The following is a 17,298-nucleotide window of genomic DNA, read 5'->3' as shown; positions in this document are numbered from 1 at the left end:
TCCATTGTAACCGGGGATCTCCAATTATTTAACATTTATCGATACAACGAATAAAAAGCTATTTGAGATTTATTCTGCGTTTTTCTTGAGCTCTAAACTAACTTTCCAATCAAGTGGTTCCAAAAATCCTCCCTCCCTTCCCGATCTCTTCCCAGATGACGCTCCGAGCCACTGTGACTCCGGACAAAGACCACACCGGACACATCGTAGACCACACCGGACACGTCGTAGACCACACCGGACACGTCGTAGACCACACCGGGGGACGCAACGTAGACCAAACCACTGATTCTTCAAAGAGTTTTTATTGTTCCCACTTTGACGATGAAGCAGAGGTTCTCTTTGAGGAAACATTGTCTGGTCCATGAAACACAAGCGGTCAGTGGAACACATCAGGCAGTGAGACAAAGGGACAGGGTGCACTCGCACGTGCAGGATAAACACGGTAGAAACAGACGGACGGTAAAGTCATCCTTCACGTCAGTATGAATGCATAAGGTTATGGAGTTCATCGCCTCACGCAGACACACACATTGTGTTAAACAACAGCAACAACAACAACACACATCACTACAAAGTGTATTTCTTTACAAACCCATGGCTTGTCCCTCCTGGAAGTTAGTATTGAAACAGAGTAGATAAAGTGAACCTGGATAAAGCCTTAGTGGGTGTAGCTCTATAGAAACGGGTGGTGCAGCCTTTTAATACTTCACCCTTTCTCCAAGTGTACACAGGAAGCATATGGCTCACATCTACACGACACATAGAAAAACACCATAGATCATGACGAATAAATAATAATAATTACAATACAAATGATAAAATCCTGGCGATTCATCATCCAGAAAATAAACAACATTTAAACGCTCTTCCATTCACAGTATAGTTTTCCCAGACCCTCCGTGCTGGACGGTGTCTACGTCCGTCCCCCTCCCGTCATGCATGTTCCTAACGCTGCGTCCTCCCGGTCGGGTGAAGCCTCCTCCAGCTGACGGTGTTCCTCCGCTCTCTCCACCCTGTACGGAGTCACGGCCGAGGTGACCTCTGACCCCTCCTCCCCCCGCCGTGGCCCCCGACAACAGGTCTTGCTGACCATGACGCCCACAGTGTTGTCCTGTTAAACCAGTCCGCCCAGTCTAAAGGCATCTCACCACCACAGTGAACTGGGAAGTGATGTGAGAATGACGACTGAAAGGTGACAGATTAAGGACGGCCCCCGATGACAGCAGCGGGGGAACACTGTTGCCATGCCGACACGCAAGGCAGCGGTCCCTTGACCTCAGCCCGATCTCACCTCAAACAACCCCCCCCTCCCCCATCTCCCCCCCCCCCCCCCCCCCCCGCCCCCGCCTAGGAGCTGAGGATCTGCCCGGACCAGGTCTCGTGCTTGGTGCCCGGGTTCAGGTGGATGATCTTCACCTCCACCGCCTGCACCTTCAGGTTCTTGGGCGGCACGCGGCTCACCTTGTAGGTGACCTCGTCGCCCTCCACCGGGACGTACTCCCCCTCGATGCTGGGGGGGGGGGGGGGGGGGGGGGGGGGGAGAGGAGGGGGGAGACAGGGGAATGAAGGGTCAGTATCTCTGTTAGTCTTGATTCCTCCTTTGGACACAAGACAATAGAAACAGGGTTCAAACCACCACCAGGCTGTAAACAGGCTGTAAACAGGCTGTAGCCAGGCTGTAGTCAGGCTGCAGTCAGGCTGTAGTCAGGCTGTAGTCAGGCTGTAGTCAGGCTTTAAACAGGTTGTAGTCAGGCTGTAAACAGGTTGTAGCCAGGCTGCAGTCAGGCTGTAGTCAGGCTGTAGTCAGGCTGTAGTCAGGTTGTAGTCAGGCTGTAGTCAGGCTGTAGTCAGGCTGTAAACAGGTTGTAGTCAGGCTGTAGTCAGGCTGCAGTCAGGCTGTAGCCAGGCTGTAGTCAGGCTGTAGCCAGGCTGTAGTCAGGCTGTAAACAGGTTGTAGTCAGGCTGTAGCCAGGCTGTAGTCAGGTTGTAGTCAGGCTGTAGCCAGGCTGTAGCCAGGCTGTAGTCAGGCTGTAGTCAGGCTGTAGTCAGGCTGTAGTCCCTCCACCCAGAAGGTCTCTGGTCCAGCAGAACGCCCCCCAGACCAGGGGTCAGACACAACGTGGTCCCGGGAAATCGTGGAAGAACTGAGGTGAATTCACTGCACCCGACTCTACCTCACCTGCTGCTGCTGGAGCATATTGAGAAAACTAGCAACGTGTCAACCTGTAAAGGACATGTGCATACCTTATCTACACACTGTTGGCTCACATTACACACACACACATCGATACACACACAGACACACTCACACATTACCCCCCCACACACGCTTACACACACAGACACAGACACACTCACACATTAGGCAAACACACATGCTTACACACACACACACACACACACAAACTCACACGTTACGCACACACACTTTACATTTCAGCCAACACTATCGCCTCCTGGCTATGTGAAGAGAATTAATATTTGTATTTTGCATATAAACAGAGATGACCCCTATGGACCCCTATCTGTGAGTGTGTCTGTGGGCGGGTGCATGTGTGTGTGTGCATGTGTGCGTGTGTGTGTGCGTGTGTGTCTCCACTCACTCTGAGATGTGAACAAAGATGTCCTCCCCACCGTGGGAGGGCTTCAGGAACCCGTGACCTTGTGACCTGCAGAAGTTCTTACACACGCCCTTAAAGACCGGACCGGACTGGGCCCGAACGGTGCTGAGAGAGGGGGGGGGGGGGGGGGGGGGGGGGGGGGGGGGAGGAGAGGAGAGAGAGGAGAGAGAGAGAGAGAGAGACAGAGACAGAGACAGAGAAAATAAACATTTCATAAGAAATGTAGAACCTATCACAAAAAAAGCACTTGTCTGGTCCATGTGGTCCGGTTGGGGGTCTGGTTGGGGGTCTGATTGGGGGGGGTCTGGTTGGGGGTCCGGCCCTGGGGGGGTCTGGTTGGGGGTCCGGCCCTGGGGGGGGTCTGGTTGGGGGTCCGGCCCTGGGGGGGGTCTGGTTGGGGTCCGGCCCTGGGGGGGGTCTGGTTGGGGGGGGTCTGGTTGGGGGTCCGGCCCTGGGGGGGGTCTGGTTGGGGGTCTGGTTGGGGGGGGTCTGGTTGGGGGTCCGGCCCTGGGGGGGGTCTGGTTGGGGGTCTGGTTGGGGGGGGTCTGGTTGGGGGTCCGGCCCTGGGGGGGGTCTGGTTGGGGGTCTGGTTGGGGGGTCCGGTTGGGGGTCCGGCCCTGGGGGGGGTCTGGTTGGGGGTCCGACCCTGGGGGGGGTCTGGTTGGGGGTCTGGTTGGGGGGGGGGTCTGGTTGGGGGTCCGGCCCTGGGGGGGGTCTCTTACGCGGAGTAGGTGCGTGTGCGCTTGGTGGGCAGCGGGCTGGGCAGCGTGCGGGGTCTCTCCCCCCCCTCCTCCCACACCCGGCTGCCCTCCCGCAGGAAGGGGAAGGAGAGCGAGAGCCGGGAGCCGGGGGAGCGCAGGGGGGTCTGGGAGGGCGAGGTGAGGCGGGGGTCCGCCATGTCCGGGGGTCCGGGGGGGTCCTGGGGGGTCCTACGGCTGCTGCCGCTCCTCTCCGCCTGTTCCTGTCAGGGAGCTGCTGCACTGTTGGCTGTGTCTGCGTGTGTCTGCGTGTGTGTGTCTGCGTGTGTGTGTCTGCGTGTGTGTCTGCGTGTGTGCGTCTGCTTCCGTCGACCGGGCTTCTCTTGTCAGTTATGTGGGTCACCGCTGTCGTTTCAAGTCTATCAGGACGCCTAGAGAGAGAGAGAGAGAGAGAGAGAGAGAGAGAGAGAGAGAGAGAGAGAGAGAGAGAGAGAGAGAGAGAGAGAGAGAGAGGAGAGAGAGAGAGAGAGAGAGAGAGAGAGAGAGAGAGAGAGAGAGAGAGAGAGAGAGAGAGAGAGAGAGAGAGCGAGAGCGAGAGAGAGAGAGGAGTTATAGGTTGCTCATAGAATCTGTTTCATGGAGCGGCTGACAGAGTCGCTGACAACACTCAGGTCCATCCATTGAAGTTGGGAAAGAGGAGAGCAGGCTGCCATGGCAACCCCAGCATCCCTGTGGTCAGGAACAGCGCCGTATGGAGACCCTATGGGGATGACTCACACACTACAGTGCAGAGTGTGTGTCTGTGTGTGTGTGTGTGTGTGTGTGTGTGTGTGTGTGTGGAGGAAGTCCCTCACTAAACACTGAGCAGTTACAACAACCAGAAACATATTATTTTTCGCATCTGTGTTGATGGAAGCAGGAAAGGTGTGTGTCTGTTGTGCGTCTGTTGTGCGTCTGTTGTGCGTGCTCTTTGACTGTTGTGCGTCTGTTGCACGCTGAGGCCGAGTGGTGAGGTCAGCGGTGATCAGCGTGTCTCTCGCCCCTCCCTCACTCTGGATTATCCTCCATGGGGAAACCAATCTGCTATTGTGTTCTGCAGAGAGACTGAGCAGAACCACCGGGGGGGGGGGGGGGGGGGGGGGGGCACATCCGGGGGGGGCTGTGTGTTTAGTATCCACGGTGACGGCTGCTCAGACAGTAGTTTGAGCAGCAGTTGAATCCATGTCACACACACAATGACTAATTACACCCTTGCGGCAGGAGGCAAATGATTAAGGGGAAATGAATGGTGGAGAGAGGAAGCACACGAGACAACCTGAAGCCCTACTTTTGTTCTTACAGTCAGGAGGACCCCCTTATATAGACAGGAAGATGGCTTTGGTTCTCTACTACCCACCCCCCCCCCCAAAGAGACATCATTAACCCGCGCGCCAAGGTTACGCCCACGTGAGGCACCTCGGTGACGCGCAGGTCGACTCGCCCACTGGAGCCCCGTGACGTCTGAGGGGCTGCAGCACGCGGCCTCCAGTAGGGGCAGGTCCTTCTGACGTCAGCATGACCCTACATGGTCATGTACCAAAACAACGCAGGATAGCGCAGATCACTTGAGTCACTCCGAGTGGCGTCACGCTGATCGGTATCGGCCCATCATGGCGACCGAATTAAGACTTGGTTTAAGATAGACACATGCTTATAGGTCGGATAAGGACAAACCTACTAAACTACTAGAAAACACACACACACACACACTCTCTCTCTCTCCCTCACACACACTCACACTCACGTTGCGTGGGCGTGTGTGTTGGCCGTGATTTCTCCGCGCTGCACCGTTCTCATGGTGGATGCTCCAACAGCCTCCCGCCCTCAACCCATCAGAGGTTATTTAACTCATCCCCGTGCGTTGTAATAAGTCGGTTTCCATGCGGGACATGCTGTCACTAAACCCCTCACATGTCCGCGACCCCCGGAGCCATGGTCCGGGTGTAAACCCGTCCTTAGCAGAAGGCGTAATGAAGACAATAACCCTGACGGGATGAAGGGTTCAAAGAGCATCGGACGGACCGCAGCGGGACGGCGGGTCCCGACAGCCCGGAGTAGAACCGGGGATCTACCGGAACAGCCAGCAGCAGACCCGTCCAGACAATAGCCGTGTGTCGGGGGCTCCAATGAATTAAAGAGGGTTGAAATGTTACTCACCGGATCCGGAGATTCAGTAGTTCGAGGGCTCGCTGCGTCCTGGACTCTATTATATAACTTAATGAATTAAATAAAGATAAATCCGCGTAGAGCAGTGGATGCCCTGATGTCACGGAGTGAGGCTGCGCAGCTGCCGGAGACTCCGATGGCGTGATGCGACGCGATGTGTGTAGAAACCCGAGGCGCGTGCACGGGACGGGCTGTGTGTAGAAACCCGAGGCGCGTGCACACGAGGCGCTGTTTGTAGAAATCCGACGCTCGTGCACGTGGGCCAGCGTGCGTTCGCGCGCAGGTGCACGGAGGAGACGGTGCGATGGTGTTGGGACGGATGATGGATTGGGTTGGTTGGATCGGGGCGTCGGTATGTCCAGACTGAGCCACACACGCACGCGTGGTTAAAGCGATGGATGTCATGATGGAGCCGTGTGTGGACTATTAAACCCATTTTTTTTCATTGGAAGGAGAAAACAATTTCTCTATAACAAAAGTAAATAACTCCCTCTGAAGATCCCTATCCAAATATGGAAACATGTTTAAATATGGCGGAACATCATTGTACAGGGACATTTCGACCGGTTGTCATAAAATATAAATGTGTCAATCAGTGATCTTCCGGGCCTGTAAACCGACTCAGCACTGCTTCTGCACAAAAAGTAGTCCTAGCTTTTGTGTAGGAACGTACTTCGAGTAAGGATGATGTTATAAGAATAAAAACACATTTCTGTAGTTTGAGATGATGGGATTTATTTGAGTTGTGTTAACATTAAGGCCGGTCCACCTTAAGCAGCCTCCTTAATAACCTTAATATCCTTCAGCGTTCTGTTCATCAGGTCTCTGTGGTGTTCCTGTCTCTGAACGGACCGCAGCACACTGTTCACGTCTCTTCCTTTGCCCTCCACCATGACCTTGATGAGAGGTGCTCATTGGCTCCTGTCCATCGACCCAGAGCCGGTTGATTGGACGCTGCGTCTGGCTCTGGGCCAGCCCCCCCCTGCACATCCACCGCGAGGTCAACCGGTCGGCTCGGCCAATAGCGCTCCTCCGGTTCTCCACAGGGCCCAGGGATCTCGTCACGTCTAATGCGAGTTCTAGTTGTTCCACCACGACAAGAGTCCCAGCCCCGGCTCACAGATGGTTCCCTGAAACAGAACACACACTCAGCACTAGACCACCTCACCGTTACCACACCTTTAACCTGATACTACACCTTTAACCTGATGCTACACCTTTAACCTGATGCTACACCTTTAACCTGACACTACACCTTTAACCTGATACTACACCTTTAACCTGACGCTACACCTTTAACCTGACACTACACCTTTAACATGATACTACACCTTTAACCTGACACTACACCTTTAACCTGACACTACACCTTTAACCTGACACTACACCTTTAACCTGACACTACACCTTTAACCTGATACTACACCTTTAACCTGATGCTACACCTTGAACCTGACGCTACACCTTTAACCTGACGCTACACCTTTAACCTGACGCTACACCTTTAACCTGATACTACACCTTTAACCTGACGCTACACCTTTAACGTGATACTACACCTTTAACGTGATACTACACCTTTAACGTGATACTACACCTTTAACCTGACGCTACACCTTTAACCTGATACTACACCTTTAACCTGACGCTACACCTTTAACCTGACGCTACACCTTTAACCTGACGCTACACCTTTAACCTGATACTACACCTTTAACCTGACGCTACACCTTTAACCTGACGCTACACCTTTAACCTGACGCTACACCTTTAACCTGACGCTACACCTTTAACCTGACGCTACACCTTTAACCTGACACTACACCTTTAACCTGACACTACACCTTTAACCTGATACTACACCTTTAACCTGACACTACACCTTTAACCTGATACTACACCTTTAACCTGATACTACACCTTTAACATGATACTAAACCTTTAAAAGTGACTTACGCCTCGTTTCCACATACGTATGTTTTTCGTATCCGTGCTTCCGTAAATTTACGGAAGGAGTCGCTAGTGTTTTACGTACGGACATGAATTTATTTACGCCAGCCAAAAAGATGGGGGAACGTATGATAATGGCCGTTTTTAGGAGGCCGGTACTTTGGAACATGAGGATCGACATATACAGAGATAAAAACAAAACCAACCAGGCTTGGAAAGAGATCGGCGAGGAGTTTGGCCTGCCAGGTACTTACATGTTTTGTGAAAAACATAAAAACTTTCACACGTATCTCCGTAAAACGACGGCGAAAGTAAACATTTTTCAACGTATATTACGGAAAAAGTCGGACATACCGGACAGAGATTTTACGGAGGGGAGGAATCTCGGAGGAAAGACTGACATTACGGAGAATCACATAGGAATGAATGGACTTTCGTTCGGAGACGGTTGGATCGCATACGATAATGTACGCATGTGGAAACGAGGCGTTATTGTAAATCGCTCTGGATTAAAGCGCCGGCTAAACGCCCTGAATGAGGGCGGGTCCTTACTATCAGCGTGTACGGCGGCTCCTTCTTCTGCCCGCTCTCCTCGGGCGTGGGCGGTTTGGGCTGGCCAGGCAGCGTGGGCGTGTCCACGGTGGCGGGGGCGGGGCCTGACGGCGAGGTGTCCAGGAAGACCTCGTCGGTGACCCGGAAGCGGATCTCCTCGCCCTGGTCCATGTAGAGGTCGTGGGCGCCCTCGTCCGTCTCGTACTCCCAGAGCCACACCTGCTCCGTCTCGTCACTGGAGCGCCGCTCAGGAACACTCACAACACCGTAGACGACTCCGGGGATGGACCGCCCCTTATAACGGGGCCGGGACCGCCCCCTCTAAAGGGACCGCCCCCTCTAAAGGGACCGCCCCCTCTAACGGGTCAGTACCGCCCCCTCTAACGGGACCGCCCCTTCTAACGGGGCCAGGACCGCCCCCTCTAACGGGGCCAGGACCGCCCCCTCTAACGGGGCCAGGACCGCCCCCTCTAAAGGGACCGCCCCCTCTAACGGGACCGCCCCCTCTAACGGGACAGTACCGCCCCCTCTAACGGGACAGTACCGCCCCCTCTAACGGGACAGTACCGCCCCCTCTAACGGGACCACCCCCTCTAACGGGTCCAGGACAGCCCCCTTTAATTACCTGATCAACATGAAGGTCTAATTAAGTGGGTGTCAGTATTCAATCCGTTTTCAGAGTGATTTGTTGAGAATGAAAACTCTGTAGTCTAATTGGTCACCACAAAAATCAAGCGCAGGTTTAAAACAGCCAATCATTGCTCACTTACTGATAATCCTTGATTATCCCCGGGGTTGAGAAGCTCTCCTCTAGGACACTTTGGTCCAAAGTGACCCACAAGGAGGAAGCGACTTCACACTGAACCAGGAAGTGACCTGAAACCTCAGGATACAACTTGGCGGGCTGCTGCAGCGACTCTGGAGGGATGAGGATGTCGTCGAAGAAGCCCATGGTCACTGTGGAGCAGGGCGCTACGGTGAGGGTACGGTACGGTGAGGGTACGGTACGGTGAGGGTACGGTACGGTGAGGGTACGGTGAGGGTACGGTACGGTGAGGGTACGGTACGGTGAGGGTACGGTGAGGGTACGGTACGGTGAGGGTACGGTGAGGGTACGGTGAGGGTACTGTACGGTGAGGGTACGGTACGGTGAGGGTACGGTACGGTGAGGGTACGGTACGGTGAGGGTACGGTACGGTGAGGGTACGGTGAGGGTACGGTGAGGGTACGGTACGGTGAGGGTACGGTGAGGGTACGGTGAGGGTACGGTACGGTGAGGGTACGGTGAGGGTACGGTACGGTGAGGGTACGGTACGGTGAGGGTACGGTGAGGGTACGGTGAGGGTACGGTGAGGGTACGGTACGGTGAGGGTACGGTGAGGGTACGGTACGGTGAGGGTACGGTACGGTGAGGGTACGGTGAGGGTACGGTACGGTGAGGGTACGGTACGGTGAGGGTACGGTGAGGGTACGGTGAGGGTACGGTACGGTGAGGGTACGGTACGGTGAGGGTACGGTACGGTGAGGGTACGGTGAGGGTACGGTACGGTGAGGGTACGGTGAGGGTACGGTGAGGGTACGGTGAGGGTACGGTACGGTGAGGGTACGGTGAGGGTACGGTGAGGGTACGGTACGGTGAGGGTACGGTGAGGGTACGGTGAGGGTACGGTACGGTGAGGGTACGGTGAGGGTACGGTGAGGGTACGGTACGGTGAGGGTACGGTGAGGGTACGGTACGGTGAGGGTACGGTACGGTGAGGGTACGGTACGGTGAGGGTACGGTGAGGGTACGGTACGGTGAGGGTACGGTACGGTGAGGGTACGGTACGGTGAGGGTACGGTGAGGGTACGGTGAGGGTACGGTACGGTGAGGGTACGGTGAGGGTACGGTACGGTGAGGGTACGGTACGGTGAGGGTACGGTACGGTGAGGGTACGGTGAGGGTACGGTGAGGGTACGGTACGGTGAGGGTACGGTGAGGGTACGGTACGGTGAGGGTACGGTGAGGGTACGGTACGGTGAGGGTACGGTACGGTGAGGGTACGGTACGGTGAGGGTACGGTGAGGGTACAGTACGGTGAGGGTACGGTACGGTGAGGGTACGGTACGGTGAGGGTACAGTACGGTGAGGGTACAGTACGGTGAGGGTACGGTGAGGGTACGGTACGGTGAGGGTACGGTACGGTGAGGGTACGTGAGGGTCCGGTACGATGAGGGTACGGTACGGTGAGGGTACGGTACGGTGAGGGTACGGTACGGTGAGGGTACGGTACGGTGAGGGTACGGTACGGTGAGGGTACAGTACGGGGGGGCCTAGCCCAGCGCTAGGCTGCAGTTTAACAACACACACTTTAGTAACACAGCCTAATCTCCCCGGAGGTGCCCCCCAGCCCGCTCACCGTAGACCCCCTCCTGGCTGCAGTACTTGATCTTCCCCACCAGGATCTCGTCCAGGAAAGGATGGAACACGACGTACCTGAAGTCCACTGAGAGACGACAGACCGGAGACAGGAGAGCGTTTAGTGGGCGTTACCGACTCCCAGTCGACTCTCCCTAAAGCTGGCCTACTCTGTGTGGATGCAACTTTTACAAAAGAACACATCTGTGGTAAAATCACTCACAAAAAAATGGTTTACAAGAGGTTATGCACTGAATAGCACAATGATGCAGCCTGAAAAACCCTCTCGTCAGTGAATGCTACCCTGGCTCTGCCACAGCGCCTCCAGGGGGAGTCACCTTTAGTGTGGGACGCCCCGTCGCCGGGGAAGATGTACGAGTCGTCCAGTTTGGTGATGTCGTACAGACAGACGCAGAGACCCACCTTATACACAACCTGGGAGAGAAGCAGAGCAGATCTATGAGGACACGGCGGTGGATTATCAAGTGCAGAGACAATGAGAAAAACAGTTTGGTTCAGTGCAGACCATGGCTGGCACCCAATCCTCACCTTGTTCGCCAGCTTCTTGTTCAGTTCTTCAGTGATCGCGTCGTTCAGTTTCTTCTGGAAGTTCCAGGGGGGAATGCGGACGGTGTCGACCATCTCCACCAACACGAACATGGTGATCACTGAGTTACACAAACTAAGCGATCACTTCACTAAGTTACACACTGAGACACTGAGGACAACCAGAGGGGTTCTAGGTCCACAGTCGAGTTAACTGATGACTAGTTGCCATCCCTAATAGGAAAAACGTTTAGACATAATCTCAATGTGCTATTAACGTCATCAGAACTGTCACTTTATCGCCACTAATCTCAACCTGACATATTGTTCCTTTTTTCACGGTAGCATTTTCTTAACGGATTACAAATAAAATGCAGATATCCTCGATTGTGTAGGTAAGTGGCTAGATAGTTTGCGATGCTTTCTTTTCATAGATTCATCTCTACATGTGACTGTTCAACTCAACATCCACACCGCGTCACTTTACGGCACGTCGCAAATTTAAAGGCACAGTACAGCGAGTAAGGTCTCGCTGCAGCCTGTTTACCACTTCAAGTGTATTAACCTATCCCATCCCCAGTCAGATCTGTGTGTGTGTGTATATGTGTATATGTGTGTATATGTGTAAGGTCTGCCTCACTTGTATTCCTTTGCAATAACTTGAATGGAACTTTAGACATTTGGGGATACCATAGCAGTCAGGTAGCTATTTAAAGCTATAATAAACCGCGTATTTCGTTTAATTAGATAAAGCATTATGAAAAGTTTGTGTGTGTGTGTGTGTGTGTGTGTGTGTGTGTGTGTGTGTGTGTGTGTGTGTGTGTGTGTGTGTGTGTGTGTGTGTGTGTGTGTGTGCGCGCGCGCGCGCGCGCACGCACACGCACACACACACACTCACTCGCGCACACAGTAAGGTGAATTGAATGAAGACTTTTTTCGTTTTGAAGTTTGAATCTAAATCTGTCAAATCAGACTCATCCCGTCATTTAAGATCAAACACAGAGCTGAAATAGCCTCTCACTGTTACCACTGCCGCAGCTCGCCTGCCAGGTGGTTTTCTTAATTAGTTAATTGGTTGCATCTGGTGCGTTTCACTTAAATGGGAACCGGACAGGACATTTGTTTGTGTACTGTTTCACAGGTTAAAGACTTTTTGAAGTAAAGAGGAGCATCTCACCTGAACCTGATGTGAGTAGAATTGTGTGCCAAAGCAAAACTGACGTGACTTGTATGTTGAATATAAATCACTGATAATGTGTGAAGGAAATCGGGGATTGTGGTGGTTTAACTCTCATTTGAAATTTGGACCATGAGTAAACTGTTCCTCCCTTCAAAGGTCTATCATGGATATTTAACTGCAGTTCTGTGAGTATCCCAACTTAACCATGAAGCATAACTGCAAACTGTAAGTCATTCATTTCTTATTACTCTTGGGCACATTGATGTATTTTGGCTTCCTGGTGAGTTAACCTGTTACCTGAAGGTTGATCTCAGTAGTAAGGATGTTTTATTGGTTCATGGGTTACTTAGGTCTTTGGTTTATGTTGGTTTTAATGATTTGTTAAAATGGTTTCAGGCTCCAAGTTATTGTTGTAAGCTTGAGTAATGGGTTGGGTTCTGATGTCTTCAGTCTTCTTTCATTTTACTCTCCTGAGCTCTGCATCTTCATCACATGAGTGTTGCTCTACTGACGAGGCTGTGGTCTGAGTGAGCAGAGGTGCATACTGGGATACAGAGCTGTCTTGAGTCTACAGGTCTGTAGACACGCCCCCTCAGGGGAAACCGAGTGTTTGAGAAACCGTTGTGACGTCTGTTACCTGGACTGGAATGTTCTTAAAGATGTAGACAGGGTTTCAGAAGGAGAAACACCAGGGGGAGATGAGGGGGCTCCTCATCCCAACCACTAAAACACAACTTCAGTCTGACACAGAGAACCATGGAACACATTCAACAGTCCCCTCCAGGCATCGTGACTCCTCAGGAACAGTTTCATTACCAAGAAGGTCTTATTTGGGGCCATTCCAAGATGGATCCTGCTCCTCAAGAGCCACCCCCCTCCACTGGGTGGTCTTCTGAACAGATGACCTCCTTCCTGCCCTCAGGCTGACTAAAGCTGCACCGTTTGCATCTGTGAAGGCCCCTCATTCAGGAAACCACTTGACTACAAAGACATGACTTCAGAGACGTTGAATCAACCTTGGACACATTTTGGAGACGCCAAGCATAATCCATCAGCAATGTGGGACGCCACTGAAAAATGTTGCACATAATTTACTTCTCTGGAGACATTGGTTGTTCTGTTCTGGGTGCCCTAGCAGGTGTGTGTGTGTGTGTGTGTGTGTGTGTGTGTGTGTGTGTGTGTGTGTGTGTGTGTGTGTGTGTGTGTGTGTGTGTGTGTGTGTGTGTGTGTGTGTGTGTGTGTGTGTGTGTGTGTGTGTGTGTGTGTGTGTGTGTGTGTGTGTGTGTGTGTGTCGGGGTTCTACGTGCCTGTTTTGTGTGTGTCCGGCTTGCTTTGACAGTAATAATGTTCATACGGGGGTCTGTGTGATTGGCTTGGGATATTGGAATGGTCAACTAAGTCATACCTGCTGGACGGCCACAGGTTTACTTGAGGCCTCCAGGAGACATGAAGAGCCCTGAGCGACGCTCCGCAGCGATATCCAACACACTGGGCAGGAAGGAGAGTACCCAACTCCAGTGTAAAAGGATGCAAGCGGCGTGTTCAGATCAGTGACTTCAAACTAGGACTACATCAATCAGGATCAACTGAGGATGGACACCAAAAGGAATTCCACAAGGAGAGTCTGATGTTGGAAAGGGACCTAAATGGATATTCAAGATGACCTTCAGACCTGTAATGAGACGGCTCTTCCTACCTGGCTGGATTGATGGAGAGCCCTGTGGATCTTGTCTTGCTCTCAGTTGCACGTCTTTTGCAGGCTGAACTGTATTTGTTTCGGACAGGACTAGCTGAACGTTTGGTTCCCTTAAATCAGAACCAATCCGGGAACTCCAGCTAGTGCGCTCTTCGAGCTGAAGTTGTGCTCTTCAGCTGAGGTGGTAAGGAAACCTTCACTGGGGCTTCAAGGTGTAAAGAGGAGAATGTTTCAAAGGGTTCCATGGTACTCTGATGAAGACCGTTGTTGTGTTCCACTGGCTGCGAGGAAGAACCCACACATCTTCCTCTTGGCCTTTCTCCTCTGAGAATCCTGGCGCCATCTTGAAGGATATTCCAGCTCATGTAACTGATGCCACGACAGATTCTCAAACACTTGGTTTCTCCTGAGGGGCGTGTCTATGGAACTGAAGACTTCAGACAGCACTGTATCCCAGCATGCATCTCTGCTCACTCAGACCACATCCCCATGAGTAGGATGCAACACTCTAGTGATGGAGATGTAGAGTTTTATAAGTAACGAGGGAGCAGACTAAGGTGATTAGACGCACAATGGAATGTCAAGTCTGTAAATCTTTAAGCCATGAAGATGGTTGGATAGGTCAGGAATTGGGCTTTTATTATGGGCAGTCCTTTCACTCAGATGCCCACTTCTCACTGGAGCTGTACATGTGTTGGCTGGCTGGCATGATTTGCTGTTGGTGATGAGGCGGTCAGGGTGACGTTGCAGGGCTATGGTCGGCTCTCTGTGAGCTCAACGTTTAGATTTGCACCCTGAATAATCTAGATAATTGTAAAATGTAGACACGGTTTTGTATTGAATGATTTTAGGTTTAAAGTTGTTGTGGGACGTACATGGTAGTTCGGTTCTTCGTAGGGTTTTGATTGATATAACTTGTACACACTGGGTGCATAATAATGTAAAGGTACACTGAATTGTATTAATGACCAACAGCAACAAACGGATCTCCTCAAGGTAAGTCTGTTGGCTGTGTTTTAATGAAGACCATCGCTGGACTTCAGGATCTTCCTCCGTTCAGCTCAAGGTGAGGCGCTGGTTATGTTTTTTCTTTGGTTGGTTCCGGCCGGAATGTTCGGATTCCGGTCGGACGGTTTGTGCTTCCCGCCGTGGAAGGTTCTGAGTGCGGTCACTTGATTTAGTCCCAATGGTTAGCATAGAACGTTGTAGTCTTGACAACCATAATAAACCAGCTGGCAGTTAGTTTGACGGGAGTCCCCTGAGGGACTCTTGCGGAACGTTCTGGATTGTATTTGCGTAACCTCGAAGCGTTGCCAACGGAAACAATTTTTCAGTCGGTTTCCATTGGGAATTGTTGCCCCTATCTTAAACAACTAAAGTTTGATATTAAATACATACTGAGACGTACGTCGTACAATATGTTGATAATTTCCGATGGTTGCTCGCGCCGTACTTTTAACCACGATGACGTTGCGGGACTCTCACTGCGTACAAAACAGCGTTCTACTTGCGGGCCCATTTTTTACATCAGGAAAGGCTGAAAATCATTTCAAGGTGGAACATAATTTGACATTTCTTCAACGGAACCCAGCACCTGAATATGGCTGAGTATATTTGATTTAATATCGTTACTGCTTAGTGTTCTTTGTTACTTCAGCTTTTGTACGTTCTAAATATCTGCTGTCATTAATTGCCACAGAAGTTAAACCCTACCCAATGGAATGACGTTAAACAACAACTTTGGTGCTTAGTTACCAACTGGATAATATCAAAGCTAAAATAATGGCCGTCATTCCCACATGTTACAGTAGAAGATACTCTAGAACTGTACAAGGTTAAAATGGTAACATGTAGTTTGTCCCAAGGTGTCTGCCTCCTCACCCAGAGCCAGGCCTCCACCTCCTCACCCGGAGCCAGGCCTCCACCTCCTCACCCGGAGCCAGACCTCCACCTCCTCACCCGGAGCCAGACCTCCACCTCCTCACCCGGAGCCAGACCTCCACCTCCTCACCCGGAGCCAGACCTCCACCTCCTCACCCAGAGCCAGACCTCCACCTCCTCACCCAGAGCCAGACCTCCACCTCCTCAGCCAGAGCCAGACCTCCACCTCCTCACCCAGAGCCAGACCTCCACCTCCTCACCCAGAGCCAGACCTCCACCTCCTCACCCAGAGCCAGACCTCCACCTCCTCACCCAGAGCCAGACCTCCACCTCCTCACCCGGAGCCAGACCTCCACCTCCTCACCCGGAGCCAGACCTCCACCTCCTCACCCGGAGCCAGACCTCCGCCTCCTCACCCGGAGCCAGACCTCCGCCTCCTCACCCGGAGCCAGACCTCCGCCTCCTCACCCGGAGCCAGACCTCCACCTCCTCACCCGGAGCCAGACCTCCACCTCCTCACCCGGAGCCAGACCTCCACCTCCTCACCCGGAGCCAGACCTCCACCTCCGGTCAGAAGTCCTCCAGAACAGGTCAGTGCTCTGTGTGAGTAGAGTCTTCTCAGGTCAGTTTCAATACATGGCCTGTACCACTTCTTTAAACTTGTAGACTGCTCTGTCTTCATTCCCAAAAACGGGATGCTCATGTCTGGTCTCGAGTCTTTTCTGGCCTTGAGTTATAAAATAATAGTTCAATTAATTGTGTAACTCGGTTTCGGATGAGTCAATTAAGTTTATATTGGGCAAATGCTGATATAACCCTGCTGCTGTAGCTGAAAGGCGAGGCTGAGAGGCTGGGGACCGGAGGCTTGTGGTGCCAGGATGGACCAGAGACTGAGGCTGGAGACCAGGGGCCTGCAGCACCGGACCAGAGGGTAACCATCACCAAGCTCATCTGAAACACTAAAATCCACGGTAGTTTAGGTCTGGTTTTGATCATCTTATGACTTTAAATCTGTGCCAAGCTGTGAGTTAATTCATACGGGGGTTATGAAAGAGTCCTATGAGCCATTAATGTTACTAGTGCTGCTACGACCGTAGTGGACAAATTGCTGAACGCGACAATCTGCAGACAGTTGTCTAATGAAGTGTTTAAATATGTTTAAATTTGTCTTCCATTTTACAAGTGAACCTCAGATGCAGGAGGTGGGGTGTGTTGCGTCCCCAGGTGATTTACTGCTGAGACCAACTGTGTTTGAAACCAGACCAGGAATCCATGGCTGAAGGCGCTGATGGAGGAGTCGTGCTGAAGGCCCTGCCTTGTGGAGGAGCTGGTGGAGGCCCTGCCTGATGGAGTCGTGCTGAAGGCCCTGCCTGGTGGAGGAGCTGATGGAGGCCCTGCCTGGTGGAGGACGTCTGTCGTGGGGTAGATGGAGCTTGACTCTGAAGTGATCATCACACTCACTGCCACTTCTCGTAGAATACTGCTACCACAAACTACCGGCGTTTGTACCATATATACCAGACAACTACATCTGTTTTACCACATGTTGAAGCAAGACTTCCGCTGTT

At 52.3% G+C, this 17,298-nt stretch overlaps 2 protein-coding genes across 3 annotated transcripts; both read right to left on the bottom strand.

Annotated features, from left to right (window-relative positions):
* Positions 1-1,350: 1,350 nt before the first annotated feature.
* Positions 1,351-8,916, bottom strand: csdc2b (cold shock domain containing C2, RNA binding b). Of its 2 annotated transcripts, none has more exons than XM_056609561.1 (4): positions 8,800-8,916; positions 3,347-3,753; positions 2,607-2,729; positions 1,351-1,513 (listed from the first exon to the last, which is right to left on the bottom strand). In XM_056609561.1, the coding sequence occupies exons 2-4, from the start codon at positions 3,520-3,522 to the stop codon at positions 1,351-1,353; spliced, it is 462 nt and encodes a 153-aa protein (XP_056465536.1). In that variant the 5' UTR covers positions 3,523-3,753; positions 8,800-8,916. The 2 variants fall into 2 exon arrangements, with proteins under 2 accessions (XP_056465536.1, XP_056465529.1); XM_056609554.1 differs by lacking the exon at positions 8,800-8,916 and adding an exon at positions 5,519-5,618.
* polr3h (polymerase (RNA) III (DNA directed) polypeptide H) lies at positions 6,246-11,504 on the bottom strand. Its single transcript, XM_056609536.1, has 6 exons — positions 10,977-11,504; positions 10,766-10,862; positions 10,429-10,515; positions 8,923-8,986; positions 8,030-8,264; positions 6,246-6,657 (listed from the first exon to the last, which is right to left on the bottom strand). The coding sequence occupies exons 1-6, from the start codon at positions 11,085-11,087 to the stop codon at positions 6,607-6,609; spliced, it is 645 nt and encodes a 214-aa protein (XP_056465511.1). The 5' UTR covers positions 11,088-11,504; the 3' UTR covers positions 6,246-6,606.
* Between the last annotated feature and the right edge of the window lie 5,794 nt (positions 11,505-17,298).

This window comes from Gadus chalcogrammus, chromosome 2, assembly GCF_026213295.1.
Source record: "Gadus chalcogrammus isolate NIFS_2021 chromosome 2, NIFS_Gcha_1.0, whole genome shotgun sequence".
Classification (NCBI taxonomy): Eukaryota; Metazoa; Chordata; class Actinopteri; order Gadiformes; family Gadidae; genus Gadus; species Gadus chalcogrammus.
The sequence above is the reverse complement of the archived record's forward strand: the minus strand, read 5'-3'. Positions and strand labels throughout refer to the sequence as shown.

Coding starts and splice junctions, on each gene's coding strand:
- polr3h (XM_056609536.1), bottom strand. CDS start 11,087: ATGTTCGTGTTGGTGGAGATGGTCGACACCGTCCGCATTCCCCCCTGG. Junction 8,987..10,428: donor CAGCCAGGAGGGGGTCTACG/GTGAGCGGGCTG, acceptor CCTGCTCCACAG/TGACCATGGGCTTCTTCGAC. Junction 6,658..8,029: donor AGCCGCCGTACACGCTGATA/GTAAGGACCCGC, acceptor GTTCTGTTTCAG/GGAACCATCTGTGAGCCGGG.
- csdc2b (XM_056609561.1), bottom strand. CDS start 3,522: ATGGCGGACCCCCGCCTCACCTCGCCCTCCCAGACCCCCCTGCGCTCC. Junction 2,730..3,346: donor CGCACACGCACCTACTCCGC/GTAAGAGACCCC, acceptor CCCCTCTCTCAG/CACCGTTCGGGCCCAGTCCG. Junction 1,514..2,606: donor ATCTTTGTTCACATCTCAGA/GTGAGTGGAGAC, acceptor CCCCCCCCCCAG/CATCGAGGGGGAGTACGTCC.